This window comes from Cheilinus undulatus, linkage group 13, assembly GCF_018320785.1.
Source record: "Cheilinus undulatus linkage group 13, ASM1832078v1, whole genome shotgun sequence".
NCBI classification, from domain to species: Eukaryota; Metazoa; Chordata; class Actinopteri; order Labriformes; family Labridae; genus Cheilinus; species Cheilinus undulatus.
This window is the reverse complement of record NC_054877.1, coordinates 29,315,471-29,343,372: the sequence shown is the minus strand read 5'-3', so window position 1 is coordinate 29,343,372 and position 27,902 is coordinate 29,315,471. Positions and strand designations below refer to the sequence as shown.

At 40.6% G+C, this 27,902-nt stretch overlaps 1 protein-coding gene across 1 annotated transcript in view; it reads right to left on the bottom strand.

Annotated features, from left to right (window-relative positions):
* Positions 1-7,193: 7,193 nt before the first annotated feature.
* The window catches only part of LOC121520429 (leucine-rich repeat and immunoglobulin-like domain-containing nogo receptor-interacting protein 3), a 61,715-nt gene continuing 41,006 nt past the window's right edge, over positions 7,194-27,902 (bottom strand). The window contains exons 2-4 of the mRNA XM_041803870.1: positions 20,081-20,690; positions 18,590-19,333; positions 7,194-15,650 (exon numbers count right to left, since the gene is read on the bottom strand). Coding sequence (XP_041659804.1) covers positions 15,081-15,650; positions 18,590-19,333; positions 20,081-20,635 — 1,869 coding nt within the window. The 5' untranslated portion in view covers positions 20,636-20,690 and the 3' untranslated portion in view covers positions 7,194-15,080. The remainder of the gene's footprint in view (positions 15,651-18,589; positions 19,334-20,080; positions 20,691-27,902) is intronic.

The window sequence follows — 27,902 nt, the reverse complement described above, 5'->3', positions numbered from 1 at the left end:
ACATCAAAATGGCGTCATTTTCTTTTTTCCCTTCAGACAGACCTCAGAGCTCTTGAAACCCCAGTGTCGATGTTCTCTCCCTCTCCTCATACCGATCAATCAATCAGAACCAAGTGTCTTTGTGATGGTAGAAGACAATCAATTTCAAATAGAGCAGAGACAAAGAAAAAGAAGGAGGGAGGAAGAAAGAGAGTGATGGAGGAGGGCAGAGAAACTGACTGGACAGGAGAGATGGGAGGAGAGGAGAGGAGGAAGGATGGCTCTCAGAGAGATCAGCGGGTGCATGTGTGTGTGGTCACCTTTAACATCTGCAGAGTGACCTTTACGGTGGGGGCCGAGGCACCCAGGACCCTCCCCCGGCTACAATGGAGGTGGTGGTGGTGGTGGTGAGGGGGGATCTGACTTGTTAAGAGGACATCCAATCGAAGATGTTGATCAAATGCCTGCACACATATGCACAGAACACACGCACACAAACACACGTAGTCATCTCCCAGAGAGCCTTTCTTCTCATCTTCATCTCCCAGCATCACAGCGAGTCTGTCAGTCATGTTGGTCTTCCTTCAGCCTGTGGAGGGAGACTCAAGTAATAACTGGAACAAATACTACACCAAGTGAAAACCAGTATGGGTAAATTGTGTGTTTGACTAAAACAAATAAAGAAACAAGCAATTGGCTGACTGGCTTTTCTCTTTTTTCCCTTTCATGCTCTCTTACTCTGGTGTTCTAGTGCCATCTAGTGGAAAAAGAACAACACTGCAGTGTACTCTCAGCACTGTTTCAAATCCTTTTTCATATTGCCAGAATTGGATTAAAATCACAAGGAGAATAGTGATGCTGTATATGAATTAAATGTTTTGTAAACATAGATACATTTCAAAGTATTTTATAGCTTCCCCAGCTGAAATATGGTGTAGCTCCTCAAGTGAAGGATCACAAAGGGTTATAATGCTCCTTCAACATGCAGAGAAGGACGTAATTACCCCCCCCCCCCCCCCCCATGGCATTTTTTTATTTCCCAAGTGCTGCTAAGCAGAGCAATGGATTTTAACACAGCTCTTCCAAACAGTCTAGTTTTATTTTGGAGTTTTAAAGTTTGAAGTATTTTATTTTACCGTATAATTGTGTCATACATACAATCATATGCACAGCCCACATGGACCTACATGACACCAAGAATTCAGACAAAACCAGGATCAGAGTGCACAGTAGTTTTCTCATCATTATAGAACAGAGAGGATGGAGCAAGATGGAGACAAACTGAAAATTAAAAATTAGTTAAATTGGATGTTTACATAATTTTACTTTGCACACAGAAACAGAATTATTTCCTCCCAAAAAACTACCACAGTCAAAATTAGCCCCCCCCCAAGATTCTAATAGTCATTTGCATCTCATTTTTGCTGAGATTCCCAGTTCTAGACCCATGAAGCATCCCTGAAGCATAATATTCCCACCCCTGTGTTTCACTGTGGGGACAGTGCTCTTTGGGTTATACGCCTCTCCCTTCTTTCTCCAAGCAACATCTCTATGGCCAAAGAGCTCTAGTTTGGTCTCAGATGACCAAATGACATGCTTCCAGTACGCGTAATCTTTTTCCAGGTGGTGCTTAGCATGCTGTCTGGCTTGAAGGTGTTTCTTCTGCAGAAGTGGACTTTTTCTTGCTGCAACTTTGACTACAATTCCTGACCAGGCTAAGTCATTCACTAGTGTCTCGGCAGTTGTTCTGGGGACACATCTCTCACTCTTTTTCTTTCCAGAGTCTTGGATTTTTTTTTTCCTTCCTACCTCTGCCAGAATTGTTCTGTAGGCTACTGTTTGGCTTTAAGCTGCAGTAACTTTGTACATTATTCTGCTTTATGAGCGTCTATAATCCTTTGAATGACTTTTTTTTTCTGTGTGCAAAGTAAATTAATGTCAGCATCGCAAATAAAACTAGTATGCTTGGAGAAGCACTTTGGAAATATCTTGAAATAAGAGACATTGGCAACATGGCATGGTAGGGTTAAATGGAATTAGAATTAGCCCAGTTAAAATAACAAGTCACTCTTAACAAAGAAACGCAAGGTATCAAACACCAATTAAGAATTGCTGTTTTTTCGTGTTCCGTACACTCATAATAAAGACTCCGTAACATTTTATCAGTGCCGTCTTCATTTAAAAAACAACTAATGCTGTTTGTTTACACGACCGGAAGCGGTAAAAAAGCTAACAGCCACCTTGCTAGCTTAAACACATACACAAACCCAGAAAAAAACTAAATAAAAAGGATCATAGGCACCCAACATTAGGCCTAATTAACATCAAAATGCATAATATGTAAATTTTAACAACTCTTGTGCCATTTTAGCGCAATGTTTAACACACAAAAAGTAGTTTTCATATTTACCTGTCGTTTCAAAGTTGCCTCTCACCTGTGATTCACCTTCCCTCGTGGTTTTCTCCTACCGGCATTATCCTTTCAAAGTAAAAGCAGCAACCTTTGTAACGTCTCAGTGACCAAGGTATTGACGGGAATTCGTTCAAAAGATCACTTACAACAACAAATAGGTTCTAGAAATATTGGAATGAGGCATAAAGTGTTTTCACGAGAAATGCTAACGCTTTTGTGGCTTTTCTGTAACAATGGACTACGGAATCTAACAATAATTAAACTCTGCCTTTAAAACAGACATTTTTGACATTTCTGCCCAGATTTTTGACTATCTCTAAATCCCTGACTCACACATTTGAATCCCATGACTTGATTATTTCCCCACACTTAACTTATATTGCCTATGTCTATGAGTAGCCTATCTTTGAAACAAAAAGCGCCGTGTGATGACTGAATTCCATGTTTCTTCTTCGGTTGAAGGGTGTTGTGCTAATGTTATTAATCACACCTGTGCTTTACCTGCTTTGGCAAGCCTAACGTCTTGTCTCAAATACCTCTAACCGATGAATTCAGCACATACACTCTGTAGCCTGCTTATGGTCATACAACAGCAGATGCTATATCAAATGTTAACCATGTCTACGGTATACTAACAGTAGCTGATACAAATACCCATCATGTTTACTCTCGGACTGACTTCACAAGGTCATCCAATGTTTTTTTTTTCCGAATTCAATTTTTACAAATCTGTTCTTAATCTTCAAATATTATTTGGAGCTTTAACAATGAGTTTGTCTTGTTCATGTTTACTTCTGACAGTCTGCTGTCAGTATAGTTAAGTTTGATATTAATCTTGTGTGACCAAGACTACAAAACCTAGGACAAGAACTAGGACAAAGCACAAATTGACTAGTCTTTGTCAATCAAGGTAGAAATAGGCAGAGCCAGATGATTGACTGCCCACTTATTCAGTATGATGCAGCAGGCATTGAAATGAAAAATGATTATATGTGTCTTGTCCCCCTTCTTTCAGACGGTCAATGTGTATTCTGATTCAGATCATACAATCACATTTTACAGTAAGTGCATGTGCATCATTGAGGCTTATTTTTTTCAACAGAGATGGCTGATTGTAATTAATGGCTGATTAATGGCTGGGTTTGTGTAGCTACAGCATAAATACATCTTGACAACTGACAAAGAATTAGAAGATTCTATTGCAGTATGAATTGGTCTCACAATGTCAAACATGTTTATAAGAAACTTAAAGATACAAATTTAGCAAAATTGTATAAATTGCAAAATTTTAGGAAAATTGTATTTGGTAGATCATTTCTTTGTTGTAACAATGCCTCTTGTTAATACATCTTATACTGTTGGAAAGCCTGTTTATTTCCCTTTTAAATGGTACCACGTTTGTAAGGAACATGCGTTTGTGGAATGCCAAACAGCTTATTCTGCCATTGATTCTTGTTTTGTGTTTGCTGGATTTGGACGATTGAAGTTTGAAGAAACAAGGCATATTGGCAATTTAACAATTTATTCATTGAACAAACAAAAGCCTCAGTAGTGTGTGGAAGAACCATACACAGCCACAACAGCCTGGCACCTCCTCCTCATGCTGGTCACCAGCCTGGTCACACACTGCGGTGGGATGGCATCCCATTCTTCAACCAGCATTTGTTGCAAGTCAGCAAACGTGGTTGTGTCGATCACTCTGACACAAACAGCATGCCCAAGCTGATCCCACATGTGTTCAATGAGGTTGAGGTCAGGACTGCCAGCAGACCATTCCATCCTCTCCACTCCCAAATTCTGGAGGTAGTCTCTGATAAACCCTGCTCTGTGGGGGCGAGCGTTGTCATCTTGGAGGATAGAGATCAGTCCCAGACTGTGGAGATATGGGATTGCCACTGGTTGCAGAATCTCATCTCGATATCTCTCTGCATTGAGATTGCCTCCAATGATGACAAGCCAGTGCTGCCCCACACCATCACACTGCCTCCACCAAAAGATGTTACTCTATTGGTGCAGCAATCAGTATAGCGTCTTCTCCACATTTTACCCTATGATCCAACTGCCGTAGGCAGATTCTGGACTCATCGCTGAACATAACATTCCTCCACACGTTCAGGTTCCAGTGCACGTGTTGCCGACACCAGCGCCAACGGGCCTGACGATGAAGGGCAGTCATAGCAGGCCTCCTGGCAGCCCTATGAGACTGGAGATTGACTGTGTGTAATCTGTTCCAGATTGCCTGGGCAGAGAGCCGTTGGCTATATCGTCCTGCAAACCTTGACTGCAAATCTGTAGAAGACAGCCTTCGGTGCTAACAGGGTGAGGAAACAGTCTTCTTGGGATGTCGTCTTCTTGGGATGCCCACTTCGCGGCCTGTCTCTAACATCCCCCGTTATATGGAACTTGGCCTTCAGTTTGGAGATGGTACTAGGGTTCACTCCAAACAATGCTCTATCGCACGGGCCCTATCCGGATCAGCCCATGCTCACCGCAGAATAAGCTGTTTGGCATTGGCAGAGAAGATTTTGCAAATTTTTCATGGGCACAACCCACATACTCAGCTCTGCTGCTCATCCCACAAATGCGTGTTCCTTACAAATGTAGCCCCTTTTAAAAGGGGAATAAACAGGCTTTCCAATGATATGATGTACTGACAAGAAGCATTGTTACAACAAAGAAATAATCTACCAAACACAAATTTCCTTATTTTTTGTGCTAAGTTTATTTTATGGGCCACTTCAGTGTGGAAAACATGACTACTACATTCAGTTAAAATTGTGATCTTATTAGGAAACATCTGTCTATTTATAGATTGATCATTTAGGAGCAACTTTATCTTTTATTTGGAGTATAGTCCTCTTACACCATTGTGCTGTGGTTAGTGCTGTTGTATTACAAAATGAAGGTTACTGGTTCATATCCCTCATAGGCTATAATAGGTGTTTCTAAATTGTCAGTAGGTGTGAGTATGACTTCTTTCCTCTGTGATCAAGTAGCAAGCAGTACAGGATGTGGTCCCCCCTTTCACCCAGTGGCAGCTGGGGTTTGCTCCAGCCACCCCAAACTGGACAGGTGGGTAGATAATGGATAGACTTGTGTTTTAGGCCACCTTATCAAACTAACTTTGATACGAACCCTCTTTTAACTCCGTTTTGGTCTCCACCAGTGCCAGATAATATCTGGCTTTTTAGTTGCATTCAGCATTTGTTCGATATTTTTTTTCAAGGTTAAACATTCTAATAGGTAATGACTACACAGAAAAGTAATATTGTATACAATCAGATGTATCATAGTTAGTGCTGTCTAAATTTTGGATTAATTTGTGATAAAAATGTATGCTGAGAAATTGAATTCTGATGCCATCACACAACTGGCTAAAGCAGCTTTGTAACTTCAATTGGAACAGATGTAAAATTCTCTATGCTCTTAATTTTACAATTTAATGAATATTATCATTATTCTACATAACCTTGATTGCCTAGTAAGTGGACAATCTGCCCCTAATCTCAACTTCTCCTTTTTCAAAAGCTAGAAGAAAGTTTTCATCCCATTCAGAAGCATATCCTTTCTGTTTTGTTACACTTATCTTTAAATCTACCAGTAATATAATCTTTCTCAAAATATTAACATGAGATTACAAAGCCTAAAAAAACATTTTTTAATTGACTGACAACTCTAATCAATGTGTTTTTTTAGTAATGCTTTCACCCAACATTGGCAAGACAGTCTGGCTGCAGACCATTCATTTCTGACGGCCATGCTTACAACCGTTCATCTGAGACGCTGTAGATCTCAAAACAGAAATACATTCTAAATCATTCAAAATAAAATCAGATTAAACTTCTGTTTAGAGTAAAGATGAGGGTTAAGGTACAGGTTAGGATACCAAAAGTTAGGATACAAAAACCTGACCTGCAAAACCTTTAAAAAAGACGAGTAAACATTCTGCTTGCAGGAAAAAAAGCTCTTCCTCAGTGAAACATTTTAACGGAGCAAACGCAACTCTGTTAGCTGCATAAGATATGTAGATAACAGAGCTATGTTGCCAGCATGGCTAAAGTTAAGCTCACAAAGCAGCTACATAAGCTACCTATCTACGTTATCTGCATAGCAAAGTTAGCTTTAGCTACGTTTGCTAAATCTAACCTAGCTAAAGATAACAGCCACATAGCTATGTAGCTCATGTAGCTAAAGCTAAGCCCACAAAGCAGCTTTGTAAGCTATGTAGATACACTATCTATGTAATTATGTTAGCTTTAGCTACTTTTGTTAAAGCTAACATAGCTACATTGGCTTATGTAGTAATATTAATTACATAGCAGGCATAGCTGTTATCTTTATGAAGCCACTGTTTGTGTATCTATTTCAAACAGGGTCTATACATAATTTTAATCCTGATTAGACCTCTGACCATTTTCTCTTATTTGTTTATGAAATGCTTCTTAGTCTGTAATGTTTTCAATGCAGTTATTTTAGAAGCGTCACTGTCAGATTTCGTTTGTGAAAAAAAAAAACTTCAACTGGAAATACATTATACTGGCAAATTACGGCACTTCCTGAGATAGTACGACATCTCAGATGAACAGTCTGTGTGATTGGCCAATAGAGATAAATGCTCTGCAGCCAGACCCCTCTAAACATTGTGGCTGTTGCAGCACTGGTTGCATTTTAATATACTGACCAACGTGCAGTGTTTGCGTTTCATTTTTTTTTAACTTAAGGAGGCATGAACGGGTGACAGGAAGAGACAGGACACTTTTGACAGAGTCACATCATGCTTTTATGACGAAAAGGAGTTAATTTACAAGACAGACAGTTTATAAAACATACATTGAAATAAAAAAAAGAACTTGTGTGTATTTTATAGACAAATACATTATTGTCTCGTCCTTCCCTCTGAGACCAAGCAGCCATGGGACTGAGCAAAACATGGGCGATCCCTGGAGAGAAGAAACAGCAGTTATATCCTATATTACTATACCTACACTATTTACAGTTCAACAGTCATTTTCCTCTGTCAGACATGGCAAGGAGGTCTACAGATTAGATGACATGATATGGCTAAGAGATCTAATATGTACAGTTTCTGTTCTTCCCATCCAAGGATCCACAACGGTGCAAAATATAAATGCTATAAATCAGGTACAGTCCAATGTACTTCAGTTCAAATTCAATACTTGGTGTATAACAGTCTCTATTATGAACAAGCCTTTATGCTTTAATGATTGATCTGATCACACCATTCAATCACAAAAGCTGTGCAAGCTGTCTTTATATTAGCTCTGCATTTAATGGAGCACTCAGCACCCATTCCTAGGTTTCAGACATAATTCATCACAGTTTTAACAAAGAGGAACAAATAAAAATCTGAAGCTAAGGAGGAAAAAACGTTGTACGAGGTTGGTGCCAGGTTTATAGAAAGATAGAAGAGACAGCGAGAGCAAAGAGAGAGCGCACGAAAGAGAGAAAAGACAGAGAGAGAATAAGTATACCCAAGCCAAATTTTAGACATATATTTGAGTATTTTCCATTAGAGGGCTCCAATAAATACAGAGCTATACTGACAAAAGCTTCCTCTGAAGAGTGGGGGAGGTACGAGAGCGCTACATTAGCTCAGACCTGGAAAAAAATCTGTCACAATCTGGCACCATCTCGTTCTTAAAAGAGGAAATTGTCTTAAAAGGTAATGTGGAAACCTAGGAATGAGTGCCAACCAGGTCTGATATAGCTCTGTACGCCTCCTCCTACTCCAGAGGGACTGTGGGAGAGTGACAAGGTTCAAGACAGATCAATGGAAGTATGCCATTAATAATCCTATCCCCATACAGCATTGATCAGTCCCACCATCCTGCTTGGAATATCAATGATTTATCTACATCCGAGCTGATCCCCTGGATAGATATGTGTAAAAGTACAATCATCCCAAGTAAACAAATGCTTCTTTTGTAAGATGCTCACTCTTTTTTCACAATAGGAAATGCAGGTACAGGCGATTGTTTGCTCTGCCTTATCTCAGGAAAAAACACTGAGTTTGTTTCAGCCAGTCCCATGGCCAGCATCAATGGCACCCATAGCTCTCTGTACAAATGTAGGTGAGAGTTTGGCAAGACCAATCACTGTATACAAAAGGCATGCATAGATTAAACCTGCTAAGATCAAAAGAACATGTTTTCTCTAGAGAGGAACCAGCTGATTAGTTTACAGTCAATTTAAAAGATCAGATGCTGTGATGTTTTCTCGTGGATTTTTACTGTATTTTTTAATAATGGTGTTGACAGTATTTCAAAGTGTCAGTCTAATCTACAGGCTGAGTCCCAGAAAACATCAGAAGTGTTGCTTTTGATCAGATGGTGGTCTCTCATGATAACCCAAGTCAAGCAGAGTGTAGAGGAGGTCACACTATGGCTATAAGAAAATCAGTGAAACACTGACTCATGAAGCTAACAGTCTACATGTTCTCCTCAGGGTTTAAACTGTGCAACACCCAGAGCTGTTTTATCCCCATCACATTGAAGAGCATCAGCAGAATGGTCCCATTTGTTGCTGTTACCAAATTTGACCACTAGGGGTCAGTATTGTCACATAGAGAAGGGGGGCACTTATAATCATCTGGTCAAGGTTAAGATGTAGCGGTTATCTGTTCAAGGTGCTTCAAACAACCCCTCAGCCCTGCTCTGCTACATGTCTAATTAAAACAGCACATCAGTTAATGAACTACTGTTTTAAAAAATAAAAATTTTTGTCCAATTAGTGAAACCGCCATAGGTTATGTTTCAGTCTTGAGGCTTGAATAAACAAAGCAGTATTTGAATGGCAGACTGTTCTGAGAGGTCTGCTTTGGAAATGGGACTAATAAGCCACGTAATCACCCAATCAGCCGAGCTCACTCCGCAGTCATCCCATTACTGCTCCTCTCGGCACTGATAATTCAACTCAGGTCTAATCCAATCACAACAGCAGCTGCAGAATATGGAGCAGAAGATGGATTCATTTAGAGCTAACAGAGTCAGATATGATGAGAAAACACGATTGCCAAAATGTAGACTTAAAGGTTAGATCATAGCTGTTTGTTCTTTGTGAAAATACAAACAAACCTGCTTAAATTTAAACAACAAGATCTAAACAAAGGAGATCTTAAGCCTGGCTGGTTATGATGCAATGACTGTGTGTTTGCGTCTTTGAAGAGTTCCCCAATGATATATTCTTAATGGTGAGGCTGCTGCTGCTGTTGTAAATGGGGCGTCTAGACTACAGTACTCCAACCCCAGGCAAGGACAAACTAGAGGGGGGAGCGGGGAACTGCTCAGCCTAGTTTCTTAAGTACAGCAGCAGAGGAGATGAATCAATCTCAGCTCCAATGGTTATCTGCAAATACGAGAGTCAGTCTGCCAGACGGAGGCGACGGCTTGGCTGCAAAGCTGTGTGTACTGACACTTTTTACTTCAAAAAGAGCTGCTGAATACTTGTCTGGCTAAGTTACAGTTTGAACCACTGAAATGTTCACTCATTTCCTAAACCTTTGAATAATGGAGGGAACTTAGTTAGAGCATTTAGCCTGAGGCCAAATGAGTTCTTCTGGCTTACAAAGCTTTCTGAGGCTTTAATTAATACAAGCGCTTCTTCTCAACCCTGACCAACAAAAAATGTTTCTTTTCAGTGAATGGACTGCTCTGATACTTATCCTTGTCAAATGACTCCACAGTAGGCAGAAAGTGAGGCTCATAGTAATGGTACCACAGCAGAACACCAACCCACCCTTTCTACATTTGCAAGTTAAAAAGTGACGAGAAATCGTGTGATAAAATACATACAGTACAGTCCATGGGTTTTCATATCCAGAGTGGCACTGTGCAGAGCGAGAAAGTTCCAGAAAATGTTCTCCAGGAATGAGTAGGATGTGAAATGGGAACCAATGTTTGTCTGTTTTTTTTTTTGAGGGAACCTGGGTCACCCCTTTCATCTTTTGACTTCACTGATCCAGTCACTGCTCCGTGTTAAGATGGAATCACGAAGAGCGACAAATCATAACACGACGACACTGACTCACCGACCAGACAGAACACGTGTCTACTACCACACAACCATATTCCAGCCTAATACTGTGAACAGGGACAACAAGGTTTGGAAATGTTAAGAAGAATGGGAGCAAGGAGAAGGGAAGAGGAGGGTAAAGAGGGGGACACGGAGAAGAAGATTATAAAATGAAACACACCCTCATCTACGCTTACATTTGTGATTGATGTTTGCACAATAACACCATCGACAATCACTATGGACATTCTCACTGTCTTCTAAAACCTAGTTTTACTGAGAAATACGGGGGAATGAAAACACAAAAGGGTTGGCTAAGGGAGAGAGACGTCCATGGAGGTGACATCCTGTTCTCAACACAAATGTCCGCTGACGCTTTCAGAGGCGGAGTGAGAACCAGGCCAATTTGTACATCTATTCTCATTCGGACTCATGAATCTTTAACAGCTGTTCAGCTATTCATCCTGACACCAAGCCGTGGTTTCATCATCCCCCTCATGAGGATGAAATGGGGTTTGCAGGATTTATTTTGCTTATGTTTAAATGGTTTAAAATTCACCCTTACACTTACTTTTACTTCAATAAAAGCATGCCAAGTAACATGTTTGTGTGTTTTCATATAGGTCAGAAATTAAAGAAATATTGAAATACATCAGTTAGGCCTGGGCAATATAAAGCATTTTTAAGATATAATGATACGCTTTCTAACAAGACAATGGGAAAGAAAAAATCTTTAATTATTTTGTTTATATTAACCAGGAAAAAAATAATGCAAGACCTAATGCTCAGTAAAAATAGTTTTAAAGGGATGCCGGTGTTGCTCAGTTGGAAGAGCAGGCTCCCACAAAGTGAGACTGTAGTCCTCAACGCACTGGTCACAGGATAAATTCCTGGCATGTTTGGTGTTTCCTGTCTTTCTTCAGCTGTACTACCAGTTGAAGGAATGACCCCCCCCCCCCAAATATAAGGGGAAATGTAAAAGATTTACTTTTCTATGCTTCAAACCAATATCACTAAAGGTGTTTTAATTGAGTTTTTCATCCGGCATTTTAAATATACTTCTCCCTGTGAATGTGTCATTCTGTAAATATCATTCTGACATTGTCAGTTAGTTAAGGTATTAATATACCTTATACCTTTGGGTAAATATTATATTAATAGCACAATATGAGTTAGCATTAAAATAGAGATGGAAACATTTGTTATCATAGTTTTGGGTACGTTTCATATTTGGCTAAATTGGGCCGAGTAAAGCACTGCTATTCTTTTTAAGAAATTAATTCCATTGCGTAATTGTCAGAAAAGTGTCCCTGCATATGGCTGTGACACCCAGTGTAGGCATCATTTTAGGGCTAAGTATTGATAGTATTGGGTGATATTGACAGCTGGGGTTGCTGAGTATCAAATGTAGTCAGTCAGTCTTTGACTGTTGGAGTTTATTGATGATGGTGATTGAATTCAGCTCTATTATTATATTGCATTGGCTAATACTACAGAGCTACCAATTAGCACTGCATTCCATAATAATAGCTTGACTCATATGAGATCCAAGAGAAACCTAAGCTAGAGCTATTTAGATTGTTTATTATCAATGGAGGTCTGCAGATTGTACAGAGTGCTGCTGCTCGTGTTCTGACCAGACTGAGTACATTTGAGCACATTACTTCAGTGCTCGGCTCTCTTCATTTATTCCCGTTCAGTTTAGAGCAGACTTTAAGGTGCTGCTTATAAAACTTATGGAATAGTGAATGGCATTACACCATCATACTTATCAGATACACATGTTTTCACTCCCAGGGGACTGGGCTTTTATGTGTCCCAAAGGTCAGTAAAAAGACAGTTGGTGAGTGGGCTTTTTCTGTCCATGCACCAGCACTGTGGAACAGTCTACCTGCTGACATCTTCCATTGATGTATTTAAAGAAAGGCTGAAAACCAACTTTTTTACAGTTGTATTTAAATCTAAAATTGTTTGTCTGTTTGTCTGAGGTCCTTTTTAATATTTTTAGTATGTTTTTATATGTTTCTAGATTTTTAAATGTTCTTACCGGCAAGTGTTTTTATTCTTATTTTCTAAATCTAGGTACAGCACCTTTAAATGAGAGTTCTTTATGAATAAAATGTATTGTTATCATTAATAATTGATCAGACTTCATGTTATTATCATAATACCAATAAAGTACTGGACATTCCATTTTTCCTCATATAATATAGACCTAAAGTAAAAATAGATGTATAGTCAAAAATATTAATATATGATTGTAAGATGCAAATTAGCTTATTGGAGCTCCAGTGTATTTATTTTGAATAATTTCCAGTATTTTTTTATATTACCACATTCTGAAAAATATATTATGTTTGTTTTTCAGTGTTGTTCAGCTCTAATTTTTTTAGGTTTTTTTGGATGCAGTAAAATTATATTTATGTAGAAATTGGTTTGTGTGTTGATGCCAGGTTGAACTCAAGGATAAATACAATGCTATGTAATGTAAACCAGGCTGTTAGTAAAGCAAAGAGGCAACACTATGGAGCATTGTTATGAAAATGTTAAATTTTGAATACAAAATATGAAACCACTGCTTGAGACGATGCCTTGCTACTTGGTCAAAACATTGCTCTGCCTGGTTTTAGTTAACATGCACGGTGATATCATAGAGGCTCACCTGCTGTCTGATGTTTGGAAATGTTCTTAGGTGTTGAGAACAGAACGGTCCAACATGGAGGACGAAGAAATTTAAAACGGTAAACTGTCGAAAGGTCACAAACAACAACAACTGAGGAAATTAAAATGGAGGACAAACAAGAGTCAACATAACACTTCAACATAAGTACTTTTGTTGTTTTTGTTTCTTTTTTTAAACCACAGTACTACTCTCCACTATACGATGCACATGGCGTGGGTAGGGTTAACACGATTTCATTTACATTTGATTCCTCGATCTCCAGCCAGGGACCCCTCCCAAAGGAGGACCCAGTGGGGGTAGGTGTGTGTGGGGGAGGTGGGGCTGAGGAGGGGGGGATGCACTGGGCTAGGGGGGCAGAGACATTCGCACACCGACCGTTTTCAGAGACAGAGAGAGAGCATTGATGTCATGGCGCTTCATCAATTTGTATGTTCATTCATGTGTAACTGCGTTTGGTGCTTCTATCAGTCCTAATAACACTGGTGTGGTTTTACCTGTGTGTGCGTGTGTGTGTTTTGGGTGCAACTTAATGCAAGCACAGTGACAGCAGATGGTCTTTTGATCATCACGACAGCTTGTAAGATGGCAGTAGGAATAATTGCTATTATATAACAGAGTCATGCACACGCTACTGTATAAAAAACAACAGATACATACTATGGCTTCATTTGTTCACTCAGACATTTACATCAGTTCTCTATTAGAGAAGGAATATCAGCTTTATGGCTCTACATTTAGTATTGCTGGAATGTCATAATTTAACAGACATGTGTGGCTGCAGTCAGTGTGGATGTAAGGTGCCTTCCTTGTGTTTTTGTGTGTTTTCCGCTGCTAAGATGATGTGTGCGTTTTAACTGTGTCCTCTGTCTGCCTCTGAGTTTGACCCAACCCTCCAGGCTGCTCCCCCCTGGCAGCACTGGGAAGGTCAGGCATCCACCAACACATGAGAGGGCACGGACGGAGGGTGGAGGCTGGCAGGTCGACCCTGTCCTGCAGATGAAAGAACAGGGCTTCTGATGTTGAGAGAGGAAGGAGAGGTCACACTGACCACCCACTCTAGTCCCTCCTACCCGGCAACCCTCCTGTGGCCTACCGCCTTGTTACCCTTGCTCTCCCTTGTGCTGGTTGCTATGGTTACTGTGGCAGCCCGTGTTCGAAGGGTTTGACTTCCTAACCAAACCCTCCGGCCCACGGGCAACCACAGCAGCTCTTGGCCTGTGCGCTCGTCCCAAACTCACACAGCTAATGTTGTTGCGACATCTCACAAAGAAGAAAAGGTCGAATTGAGTTTCTTTTTGTTTCTCATGTGAATTTTCCAAATCAGTTATTGCTTTTCAGTTAATGTTTGACATCTATACAGTTTTAGAAGCATGCTCAATGTTCAGCCGTGGTCAGACCTTCTTTAGAAACACATCAAACTCTTTCAGAACAATTTCATTTATTGAGTGGAATAAATTTACAACTCAACTCTTAGTTGTATTTCATGCATCCTTCTATTTGTAGAGCACAGCTACAATCCTTAAATGGATGGTAGTCAGGTCTCTCTACAGTACATGTTTCAAGGATTCAGTTAAATAGAAATTCACATGAAAAAGAAATCTTTTTCATTCTCAGAGATACATGACTACTGATATATTTAACAGATTAATCATGCCAATTTCCATAAACTTTTAGTTCTTTCATTTGTAGAAAGCACAACAAAATTTCTTTCAGAGCTATAGTAGCCTGAAAACCTACCTTTCACCACAAGCTGAAGGCAGAAATTGTACTTATTTTTGTTAACATCCACAAATCAAACCAAATCTGTTATGGCCTCACTTTTGACGTGGGAGCCAAAATTTTGAGCCAAATACAGGATGTGATGTTATACTTTTTAACTTCTTTGCGAGTCTGTGGCTGTGTGCGTTTGCGTGTGTCAAACACGTTTTTGGGACGTGCTCATGCCTCCCCCGAGGGACCCCTGGCTGCGTTGTTTCATATCATCTTCATGTTGAACTTCCTGGTCCCTCCAGAGGAGCTGCCAGTGGCGGGTTCAGATTTCCGGAAAGAGTACTCCACTGTGAAGTTGTTCTTGCGTTGGCCACGCCCTCGGCTCCACACGAACAACAGCAGGAAACAGAAGAGGACCACCCCCAGGAAGGTGATGCAACCCATTGCCGTGGAGACCAAGATAGTGGTCAGGTCCAAGGTGAACTTGAGGAAAACTCGCGTGCTGTTCATATTTGTGTCATTGAAGAACTCGCCACTGTACAAAGAGCGGTTGAGAAAGAAGGCTGAGGCGGGATCTAGAGGTTGGCCCCGCACTGTGAGTGTGGCGAAGTAGGTGTCATTACCTCCAGCATTACTGGCGATGCAGATGTACGTCCCGCTGTCTGTAAGCTGAGCGTAGCGGATCTCCAGGGTGCCACTAGGGAGAACGGTTATGCGCCCTGAACTCTTAGCTGTGATCCGCCTGCGTTGTGGGGAAATCCAGACAATAGCAGGAGCTGGCTCTCCTTCAGCTCGACACAGAAAATTCACTGGCTGGCCCTCTCGAGCAATGACCTGAGGAAGGAGGAGGGAAAGAGTGCAGGGACTAATAAATGTCGGAGAATCTGGAAAACCCACAAGGTAATGTTTTCTGACAGAATTACACTATTTTGTGTTTTATCCTCCTGAGACCTGAGCTTCTATTTGCTATGAATGTTTAATATCACCAACTTATTTAGGACCTGATAAGTATAATAACTAATTATGTCTTAACAAGTACTTTTCAAAAGAACTGATGTCCTCAATGAGGACAGTGGGTCTTTTTACTGAATAACAGTAAAAACACCACTGTGTAACACAATATGGGCAATTCTACCAAAATTGTGCAAAAAAAAAAAAAAAAATCCTGAATGAAAAATCCCCTATTTTTTTTTAGGCCTGCATCTTGATAAACACATAGGCTCCACATTTCTATTTTTTTTTCAGTTACCGTAAATCTTGCTTTGTATTATCAGTATCAGTTTCCTACTATTTTTTCACAACTGAAAAAAAAGTTTTATGAAACATAAATGATATTTAAAAAAAAAATAGATTTTGTCTAAATCTGTCTACAGAATACGTTTTTTTTAAGCATTCACTTGATGTCATATTTTTATGAAACATTTTTAAGTGCTATTTTTTGTCTGTTTCTTAATTTCAAATTATATTTTTAGTTGTAAAAGGCATACATTTATTTTATTTGCAGTGTTGTGCTGTTGATCATGTTGATTTTATTGTGCATTTTATTAATTTAAGGTTTTTGCATTAACAATCCACCTCACACCGATCAGTTGTTGATTTGATGCCAGTCATTGAATATTGAGTGTCACATTTCAACACATAAAATGTGTGATTTAAGAAACATACAGTAAAATAATCCTGATATATGATGAGGTACAGGTGAAGAAGCTGTCGGAGATGGAGTAGAATTATACAAGGTAAGATTTTTGTGAATATTGGCTGGGGATTAAGAACAAAAAATGTCTCTAAACTTTGTTCACAATGTCTTACGAAGCCTCCATTATTATCATTTTGACCATGAAAAGCTGTAAAAAAGTTGCATAGCGGTTTAATATAAAACTCATAAATATTGATTGTGTTTATTTATCTATTTTTCTCCTCATCTTTCTCATTATACTGAATAAAACTGAGGACAGTAACAACTCAGGGATGGTTACATTCACAAAACTCCCAAAACCTGCTGCCCCAGGATAGGAAAGTGATAATTTGTGCTGAGTCATAGACGTGATATGACAAGTGTTCATGTTGATATAATTTAACAAGATTAGGTAAAAACTGTGTATATAGCTGGCCACAATTATCTGGGATGCCTGTTGAAATGCCTGGGTGAATTGTGTGTTTTAGCAGAGTAACTAGTTTTTGGGGTGTGTAATCGTGCTGTCCCTTATGTCCCTTATGTCATTCTGTCTATCAAATTCATGACCGGCTATTAGTGACAAATAACATAGTGCGCATACACTATTCTTGGGCAGGTGACCTCTGCCTCAGATCATGAATGGCAGAGCTTCATGTAAAATTAATACTAAGGTTGCTTTACACAGCTACGTCCGAGCTAACGGCTACCATAACGTGGCGGACCTATGCAGAAGCAGAGCAGGAGAAGAGCAAAAACATTTTTTCTGTCGCGAAAAGCTTTCATTGTTGCTCTCTGCCCTTTTTTTTTAAACAAAGAGATGTTGTCCAGTTCTGACAAAACTGCCGCTGTGGCTAATTCCGAGCTAATAACAGCTCTAGTTGTCAGCTTAAGCCCGCCCATAACGGAACTCCGTATATATGGCTCTGAAAATAGTGCCACTCAGTCAGTCAGACACATACAGACCCATGTGTAGGGCTGACCTCAGTCAGCCAAATAGTAGTAATTCAAATAAAAAATAGAGCACATTTAAGAGATAATAAAATCAGAAACACTTTGACATAAAATTAACAACAGCAAGACCACATTTTAAGGCTCACACAGTATAAGGCTAATACTCTGTGTTTGCTGTTTGTGTCTGGCTTTCTTTTGCCTCCAGCTTCTACAATGATATGAAATCTATTTTTGTGTTTTATGAGACGATAGCTAAATATTGCTAAATGCGCATGATTAAGCCAATTTTAAACTTTTTTGTTTTTGGACTACAGATTGCACCATTTTGGCAAAATAGCCCACATACAACTTTATTCAAATACCTAAATAAGGCTTATTAGAATATAATGCACCATATCTCCTGAATAACCCTTTTTGTCTGGAGGCACATGTTTTTAATCATGCTGTGTACAAATAAAATGGCATACCACCAAATCTGAAGCATCTACTGAATGAGATATCTCAAAGCTTTCTCCTTCTATTGCAATCAATAGTCTTTCTGCTCTTGGTATATAAATCTGCCATGGAAATGTCTTCCATACCACAAAAATCAATGTAGACTGATTTGTACCACATTCAATAGGCATTTCTTCTCACTTTTACTTGTAAACTGTTCATTTCTTTAATCTGCCTTAGCTATAATTCCTAATTTTTTTCACCAGTAAAAAGTCCCGATGTCCTCATGAGTACTTCTTGTTTAGCAGTGTTGAAGCATGTTACTGTTAAATAAACACATTTCCATGCTGTATTAAACTACAAACATTACCAAGCATAAACAAACAAGTTTCAATAATAAAATCTGAAGAGCTTTTGTACCTTGAACAGTTTTGTGTCAAGATTGGCTGTGTGGCATTTTGGTTAGAATGGCAGCAGTCTTGAATGGATACTGATAATTGTAATGATGACAGACAAAGTGTCCACAAATGAAGGCCAACAGGTCTAAGATCAGCAAAATAAAGAGAAATGGTGTAGGGAACCAAAAATGTAATGTGGTCATATGAGGATGCTGGGACATACGAGGTTAAAAGCAGATGGCAAAACATCTCTACTTCTACCACGTATATTCATTTTGATAAGCATGAACCCTTAAAGCACTCTTATTCATTACCTGCTGCAGCTTGCGGTTCCGTATCTTAGGTTTCTGGCATGTAAAGTGATCGAAGAGTGCAGAATCAGTGAAGGCGCTGAGGCTGACCCCCTGCACCTCCACCGGCCCTGCACACACCGGCACTCTGCCGTCAAAGTTGAGGGTCTTGCGTCTCTGCAGGATCCACAACAGACGGCAGTCACACATCAGGGGGTTCCCATCCACTCTGAGGGTCTCCAGACTGTTGACAGAGTGGAAGGATCCCTCTTCAAGAGTCTGCAGGTCATTGGAGGAAAAGTTGAGGACCCGGATCTGTCTGAGGCCTCCGAGGGCATGGAGCTCCACAGACACTAACCCCGTGTTCACCATGATGAGCTCCTTCAGCCTCAGCAGGTCCTTGAAGGCCCACGGCTCTAGTGTGGTGATGGGATTATAGGACAGGTTGAGGTGGGTGAGGTGCACCATGTTTTTGAAGGAAGCGGAGGGGACGGAGGTGATGTTGGTATTGGTGATCGAGAGCCAGTGGAGGTCAAGGCCCTGGAAACTAAAGGGGGAGATGTACTCTAGGTACGGCCAATGATCGATCTCCAGACCCCGCAGGTTGGAGAGTTTGCGGAAGTTTTGGTCCTCCAGGGCGGTGATGCTGAGGTGACGGAGGCGTAGAGTGACCAGGCTGCGGAGATAAGACAGCGTCTGACCTGAGATCGATGTCAGATTGCACCGCTCTATTGTTAGATCTTCAAGTCCCAGCAGCCCAGAGAAAGCCTGGGAGATAAAAGATTAATTAATTATCTTGAAAAATGAGATGACATTTTTGCATTCTATCTTTTAATTTCTGTTAAGAAGTTTTGTGGTGGAACTATGAGCAGGGAGAAAAGTGCCAAAAACACCTCCTCCCTTTCCCTTAAAAATACATGCTTGTAAGACTCTAACAGTCATAATAAATGAGTATTAATTGATGAGGTTTCTGTTTTGTTCCCTTTTCTAACTAGAACCGCATTATCATCCATCTTAATAATGTAAGTCTAAAGCAGAGCAAAATAGGAGCTGTGAAACAGTCCTGTACATGTCCCCCTAATAAGCCTCAATTTGTCATTTTTATCCTTTAGCTTTAGTACAGATTAAACAAAGTAGATACATCATGTTCATTAGTGAGCTTTAGAGGAGCTGGAAGGCGGACAGAGAGAATTTAGCTGTTTCCAATTTTTTTCTCTAAGACACTGCTGATGGCTGAAACTTCATATTAAGTGTATAGAAATGAGACGATCAATCCTCTCCAGTTTGGCAACAGAGTGAGTGAGCTCATTTCCCAAAATGTTGAGCTTCATACCTCTGAGCCAAACCAGGCATTGCTGCAGGAACTGTGTTTGGCAAGTATCTGCTTAGGGACCCTGCTTATCTAAAAACCTCTACTATATGAGAATGCGATCCTTCGGGATTCATTTCTCATCCTTATCCAGTTTCTTATAACTCGACAGAGCCACACGTCAGACTAGACGATGAAGAGCTTACCTTGTGGGATATGTAAACCAGGTCGTTGTCTCCCACCTCCAGATGTTTCAGACTCTTCAGATCCTGGAAGGTGTAGTCTAATAAAATCACCATCTTGTTCTCACTGAGGTCCAGGCTGGTCAGGTTGCCAAGCTTGGCGAAGGCCCCCATGGGCACTAACTTCAGTTGGTTCCCCCTTAACTTCAGCACTTTAAGACTCTGAAGGGTGGCAAAGGCATTGGGCTCTAATGTGGCGATGAGGTTCTCGCTGAGGTCCACCTCCTCCAGGCGTGGGTACGGTGCCAGGTCGCCTGCTTGCACCCAGCGGAGCCGGTTCTTGCTGAGGTCCAGAAGCTGTGTCTCGGTGGGAATGCCCTCTGGGATGTTTGTGAGCCTCCTCCGCTGACACGACACTGACCTCAGCTGAGCCGAGCACTCGCACCTCGGGGGACAGGCCTGGCTACTTCCTGGTAGCGTCAAGGTAATCATGGCCACCAGAGAAGCACCCAGGACCCATCTCCACATCCTCAGCCATGGCACTAAGGCACGCCCACCAGGGCCAGGAGAGCCAATCATGGCCCTGGTCCTCTGACTCCTCGCCTGTCGCAGGCAGGGTCAGTGCACCGTGCACCTGCAGGATGAGACAGAGAACAAGAAGGAGGAGAGAAAGACACAAGAACATGAATCAAAACATGATACCAAAAAAGATGTGAAAAAGAAATACAGAGTCTTTCAAATCTCATCTCCCAAGCTCATAAAAATTACAGCCACAAGGGGTGTGAATTATCCATGCCTCCTGCCGTTTAAGTAATATTACTCTAAAAGCTGCGGAGATTTGAGACATATCATGACACGGCATTAAAGTTAAACTGACGAGACCCCATTACAGGAGCACGGCTCCTTGTAAGATATTTAAGATAATTTGTCTTTTCACTAATTCATCTGTGCTTTCAGATAGAGAACTGGGACAGTGGGATCCATGTGAGGGAGCTTCTTGCTTCAACTCGATTCATGCATGTTGCATCTCTTCAGCTCTCCTTGCTGCTCTGAGACCGTCTGCTCCACTTTGACAAACACAATGAATTTATCATCACCAGGCATAAACAGGCAGACAATCACGCTATGCCTGGGAGCCATGTATGGCGTGCTAATGAAACGTGAGGAGAAAGAGTCATGGTTCTGTGTTTGATCAGGTATGTGCTGATGCATGTCTGTGTAGGATGTGGCATTTTGCTGGAGATGAATTAAAAATCATTTTTGGTAGCACGAAGATGAGATGAATCACTCGTGCTTTAACCATTCCTCAGGCAAACTGTCATCTCTCCCACACACTGCTTTCTACTCAGAGACAGTCAAAGAGCACCTGGCATTAGATCTGGAACACCACTCTGTCCATTTAGACAGATGGAAGCTGTACACATACTTTTTTTATTCAAATAAAATGCTGCACGAGAGTCTGGAGAACATGGGTTACAAATACTCACTAGCAACCAAAGATGACTTGTTTTCTGGGAGAGGCAGGAATAAAAGATAATATATCATCAGCATCTTCATCAGGGAAATAAATGTTAAAATGCACTGTGATCCCGGCAGGGTCAAAGGATGAATAATGTATATGTGCTTACTGGGCAGTGCTCAGAGGACAAGTCAAACCAGCCAAAAGTTGCCAGTTTCTCTCCTTTACTCTCTCTTGCTCCGAGCTTTGCCTCAAGTCTCTTTCTAACAAGTTGGATTTTTAAAACAACCCCTTTGAACGTCTAATGAAATCTGACTGTTTCAATGCATTGGCATCGATGGGATCTAACAGGATAAAATGGGATTTCAGCTAAATTTAAATGATGGCTGAAAAAGCCTTTGCACACATTCAACACACCCGTATATTTTTCACACATGATCACACACACACAAACTCAACACTGCAGTAAAACCCCCTGGAGAGTGTGTCTCATCCACTAAGCTCCAGGGTTGATAAGTCCCACCATTTCTGACAGGCTGGAAAAAAACTCTGTTTACAGATCACGTATCTGAAGGATCTGGTTCAAATCTGGCACAATTTTCCCTTTCACTGGAAGACAAAACGCAGCCAGTGAGAGGCTGCTGTGCACACTGCTGCACAAACTGACCCAGTTCTCAGCAGCAACCCAGCCTCGCACTGTCAACCAGCAACAACTCACCATGACCACAACAACACAGCAGCAAACCTCAGCGTCTCTGTGGAATAGAGCCCGGGAGACGTGAAAAATAAATATGAGCCTACAGATGTTCTAAATAATGAGCTATTTATGTAACCAAATCAAACAAAATTAGCACCTGCTTTCCTTCACCAACCAGGGATGTTTGTGGCACTGACACTGGATGTTAACATTTTCAGACATGACTATGTGCTTGTTTCTGTTGAGGGTAGTGTTGGATGGTTGTGCACTCTGTGTGTGATAATGAACCATGGTATGATTACACACACTAGAAAAAAACAGCCATTGAATTAAATTTTCTAACTTTTTTTCATACATTCATTTTCCCTGGAGGATGCATGCAAATGTACTTAATTATAGTATTACTTTGCTTTTGATTCAACCAGCCTTGCACATTGACTGATTCAGTGAATTGTTTCAAAACCCACCATCTGGTTGGGTAGTATAGTTGCCATAGGCCTCTGGTTGTGCTGTGGATGTCCCAAGGGCCTGAAAACTGCCAGTAGTTTTTGGGTGTATTACAAGGGGTGAAAGGGCTTGGACAGAGGAAATGCCACTGAGCTTGACCTTGACTGACATGTGTTGAGTTTGACTCTGGCCGTCCCTCCTCACCCTCTCCATCCTCGGGTTGTGGCACATTAGGCCAAATAATGAATTCTTGGAGCTCTAAATAACTTAAACTGATGCACATGATTATATAAATTGTTAATATGCTTGTTAAAATAAAGTGACAAGAGATTTTTGAATTCCCCGGCCACTGTGGCAGGTAGGTGAATAGTTAATTTCCAGCCCTGCGTGAGCATATGCAGCAATGATTTTCTTCCAGATGTGATGCTTTTGTTTCCCTTCAATACCACTTTTCAGGCTGACAAACCACAAAATGTAATTTTTTCACTTTTCTGACCTGGAGATTGACACCGTAACAAGAGGAGTGTTCATTTTTGACATAGCATACACCTCTGTGTTGTAATCTCTGGAGTTTGACCTTTCTTTTTCAGCTACCAGCAGGCTATAAAGCTATTACAGGGCCTTTGTCAGTTTTTTGCACTGGCAGTGCCTATTAAAACCACTGCAGCTCATCGCTCAGTATCCTAGTGCAAAAAATCCTTGGTAAAAGCTGTTTTTGCTCTATCTTCCTCGGTTGAAAAAAACTTTCACTTTTTGAGCACTGCTTTTTGGCAATGGCGCTTCCCCCCTCGCTGACCAATCAAAATCAAGCAGAGGTGGGACTTATAATATCAGCTCTATTAACAAGTGGAGAAACTAACTGCAATTGTCTTTTGAAGTTCAATTTCCAGGCTACTTTTAATGCCAGGATGTAAATTCCTTTACATTATTTTCATGTTTTCATGCTGATATTTCTATGAAAAAGCGCACACAGCAATTTAAAACAGAACTAATGGTCACCACAGAGGACAGTTTACTTTTGTAGCCTGGTCAGAAGTACTCTGAAATTGACAACAGGGCAGCTATCAGTGGAGTGAACACAGGTCCTTATTCAGTAAAATATTTTAACAAGTAGTGAATGGACTGCCAGTGAGGTTGGTACAGATATTCATAGTGCCCAGTTGGTAAAACACACTTAATTTAATGAAAATTTGGCTTTCTCTTTACTGCTACAACCAGATAAAAGAACTGGTCTCTTTATTTCCAGCCAACAAGTATGAGTGGGGCCAACATGGGCCTTATCCAGGTAATGTGGGCTCCAGCTGGGCACGGGCTCACAATGGGTTTTGAGGTCTACTGGCAAACATGAGAAACCCAGAGGAATTCACATGGGTTAGAAATGGCAAATCATTTGGAGGGCAAACACAGGCTCTTGGGTGGTCTGTAGAGGGCTACAGATTTCTCAGAGGCTCAGTATAAACCCTTCTGGGCTATCCCACTGAGGACAAATAGGCTAGGAGATAATCAAATGAAAAACCTCACCAACTACAACACATTCTGCCGTGAGTTTTGTACTCACATTCATGGTTGTAAAGAGGCATAAAAATATTCCATGCAGCTCTATGATAGAACTGAGGGCTGCCATAGTGATTGAGGGCCATAATTAGTGCATAACATTTCTGTTCGAAGTCTGAATAATCACATGATTCATTGTCCACTTTAGTTAAGCCACTGCATCATCTCCATGCAGCCACAGTGATGTTAAATAAGTCCACCACTGCTCCTCAACGTCTGTAATCACTTTAAAAACACTCAGACAGCTCAGTGGACGAGTCAGAAGTCACCTCCAACTTGTATTATCAAGCATTTACCTTTTAACTGTTCCCTTATTTCCTTTTAAACCCAGAATAAGTCCACTTTTCAGTGGTTAATTTCGTATTTTAATCTTTAATTTACCTAAAGATCCTTACTTTCTTTCAAAATAAAAGTAGGTCTGTATCCAAGTTAAGTGCCCCTAGCTTTAAAAAGTTCTCAAGTCCATGTTATTTGTGTCTAGTGCTGATTTGCAAATGTCAGCATGCTAACATGGCACCCTTAAATGTTTAACCTATACCCTTGAGTTAAAATCACTAGCTCAGACTAGTACTTGGTTGAAAAAAGGGTCCTCTGATTTAGACCGATTCTCATTTTTCAATTATCTTCAATTATCTGTTTGACTGATTATTAAGACAGATATTTGGTATTTGGCTGATTCAGCATTTTATTTTACCGATAATAAACAAAGTTGTTTAATCAAAAAGTGCACTACTTTGGTTCCTCTGCAAAGTGTGTCTTTTTCTCTGGTTTTACTTTCACTCATGGTCTCAAAAAATGTAGATTTATTTATGCAACATAATATGTTTGGCTAGATGTCAAACGTTTAGTAGCCAATCAACTCTTAAAGTCTGGGTACCACTGATACAGTGAGCGTATGGCATCACTTCCTGTTTCCTGTTTCTACTGTGTTGCTCTGTGCCACATGCTGATAAGTCAGAGCTAAATTGCTTATTTTCCTTCATTTTTTTATTATACTATTTCACTTTAGCACCACTAAGTACATTTTGCACATTATAATAAATGCAAATCGGTTCCAAATATCAGTTATCCATCTCATGAACTACTGATAATCAGTATCGATATTGGCCCTGGAAAATCGGATACCAATCGACCCCCAATTAAGATCTCAAGTCTTATAGTTCAAGAGGACAATCTTTAGATATCGGGCATCTCCTTTTCCTGGTGGCTTCTCTTTGAACAACATGACTTGGACTTAAATCGTAATATGCTGCTGGAGACTAGACCTGCACTGGCCTCTCAAAGCCTTCAGACTTGGATTTGAGGTTTGAAACTTATGCCCAATCATTTTATTTTGTATATCTGGCGTGTTATCAGCATGAGCTGAACTAATGGCCTGGGGTGTTACTCTCAAGAAGAGCGCTACCTCAAACTCTGAATGTTTCATTAAAGCCCCATATACAGTGCTCAGGACAGTGTACTGTATTTTACTTCCTGTATTCCTTCGCCTCACAGCTCCCTCCCTGTGCTCATGTTGGATGTCTGGTAGTTGTTCAGAGCAGGTAAATGATAAAAATGCTCAGAAAGATGAGAAGCTGTTCTTATTTAGAAAGAGATGAGTAACAAAATAGCATCATCAGCATAAGGTTGCATTTTGGATTTAAAAACAGTAAAGACAAAGGCAAGCTGGACTATAGACAGGCAATATGCAAGGTGCTACATAGATGTAAAATGTTATGGAAATATTACCCGTTTGGGACAAAACCTTAACATTTTTAATATGGTGCCCAGTCAGAAGGATCTTTCATATTGACACAGAGTAAGTTTGTAACTAAAATATATCCCTGCATGAATCGAGTTTGAATCAAATCAAATTGATTCAGGCAATCACCCAGCCCTGGCTCAGACTCTTGTCTTGTTATATTCTGGGTGTTAATACTGTCGGTGTGTTGCACAACGCTCATCTGGCTGGCACTGGCACAGTGTTGTGTGATAGATGCAACCTGTTTCCACACCCCCACCGTGAGAGTCTTCTCATGGGTCAGCGGCAGAGTTGTAGCATGAATCAGCGAGCTGACATCACAGAGGCAGAGCCATCACTGCTGGAGTCAAGGACAGGCAGGGACCCTTAGAATAACAAACACATACGCTTCACCGAACACATGAACCCAAAGGAGCCACAGCTCCAGTGAGCAGGCCAACAAATTAAACACCTTAATTCTCCCTGCCATGCAAATACTGAGGGTAGCTCCTCTACTGATGCATCAATCTGTCAGACCGTTTCCATATTCTGCGTCAACATAAACATCTCAGGGTCAGTCTTACAGCTTGTTCCTGCACAGCCACCACAAAATCACACATGGAGTTCCCTAATGCACAATACAAGCTGTGAATTAACATTCGCCAGATGTTGAGGCAACATCCCCGACACCTATCCAGACAGCCAAGGAGGCAGATTTTCTAATAGGCCAGCTGTCCAGGGAGAAAATAGGAAGAAAATGGGCATAAAATTAGTCCATGAACTAAAAATAACTTACTTTTAGACACTGACCTCATGAACAGATGTTAGGGAACAACATCCCCATCCAATCATGCATGTATCATCAACCTGCAGAGGTGCAACCTTGATGACTGAAGCAGATGTCTCAAACACAGGCACTTTCGCCTGATTTATATACTTGGGTAAGTCTGATAGAGAGAGTTCCCTACATAAAGTGCTTCCCTGATATTTGTGGAGTAACACACAGCTGTAGTCACTGCCTGGTGTGTATTAGTGTGGCAGTGTGTCTGACAGTAAATAGGTCATGCATGTTGACTGGTTGCTTTTATATGTCTTTATATTTGACCAGCAGAGCGTGGATCTCCTTAACTCAAGCGTCCCTCCTTGTTAAGATTTGTCAGCTTTTTCTCTCTCTCTTTCACACACCCACAGACATACACAAACTAAACAAAGCCTCTAAAATAGGCACAATTCGGCATCAGCACAGTTTGCAGTCAGCATATTATCAAGGCTGCTTTTAACAAAAACTTATTGTTGCAAACAAACCAAGCTGCAGACTTGACACATTTTGCTTTTCAAAGTAGAGCTGACAAGTTTGTACTTTCCATCACTAAGTAGTTATAAGTCCAATATTAAATCTGTGCTTAGTCACTCCGTTTTAAGCCTGTGTCATACGCCGAGTACAGCTTTACAGCTCTTGGATACTGGAGGATGACAACAGGGAGATAAAATTGTTAAAAGCTGAGATCTATGATTTCATTCAAGCCTGTTAATTCTCAGCTGGGTTATATTAATCTAAAAGATACATCAGCAATCAACATCTTTTTTTTTTTTTTTTTTTTTCAAAAGACTGGAAAGTCAAATCAAGTTTATGCACTTCTAATTAAAGTTTGAGTCAGGAATAACAATACTTATCAAGTTGGTGCAAAAAGAAAAACTTCCAAACACAGAAGCTTGATAACAAAGAAAATTTGTCATCACGACATAATTAGGCAGAAAAATGGAAGAAGCAGTCCCTGCAGTGAAGAGGCATATACTGCCTGGAGTGGGAACACAAAGATAAAACACAGAGGGAACTAACTGAATGGAAAAAAAAAACCACTTCACAGAGGTTTGCTTAATTGTCTGAATGACACCCATCATCACTGTGACACCAAGTGACAGAAAAAAAACACAGCTCCCGCCTCCCAACATTTACAGAGACAACTGG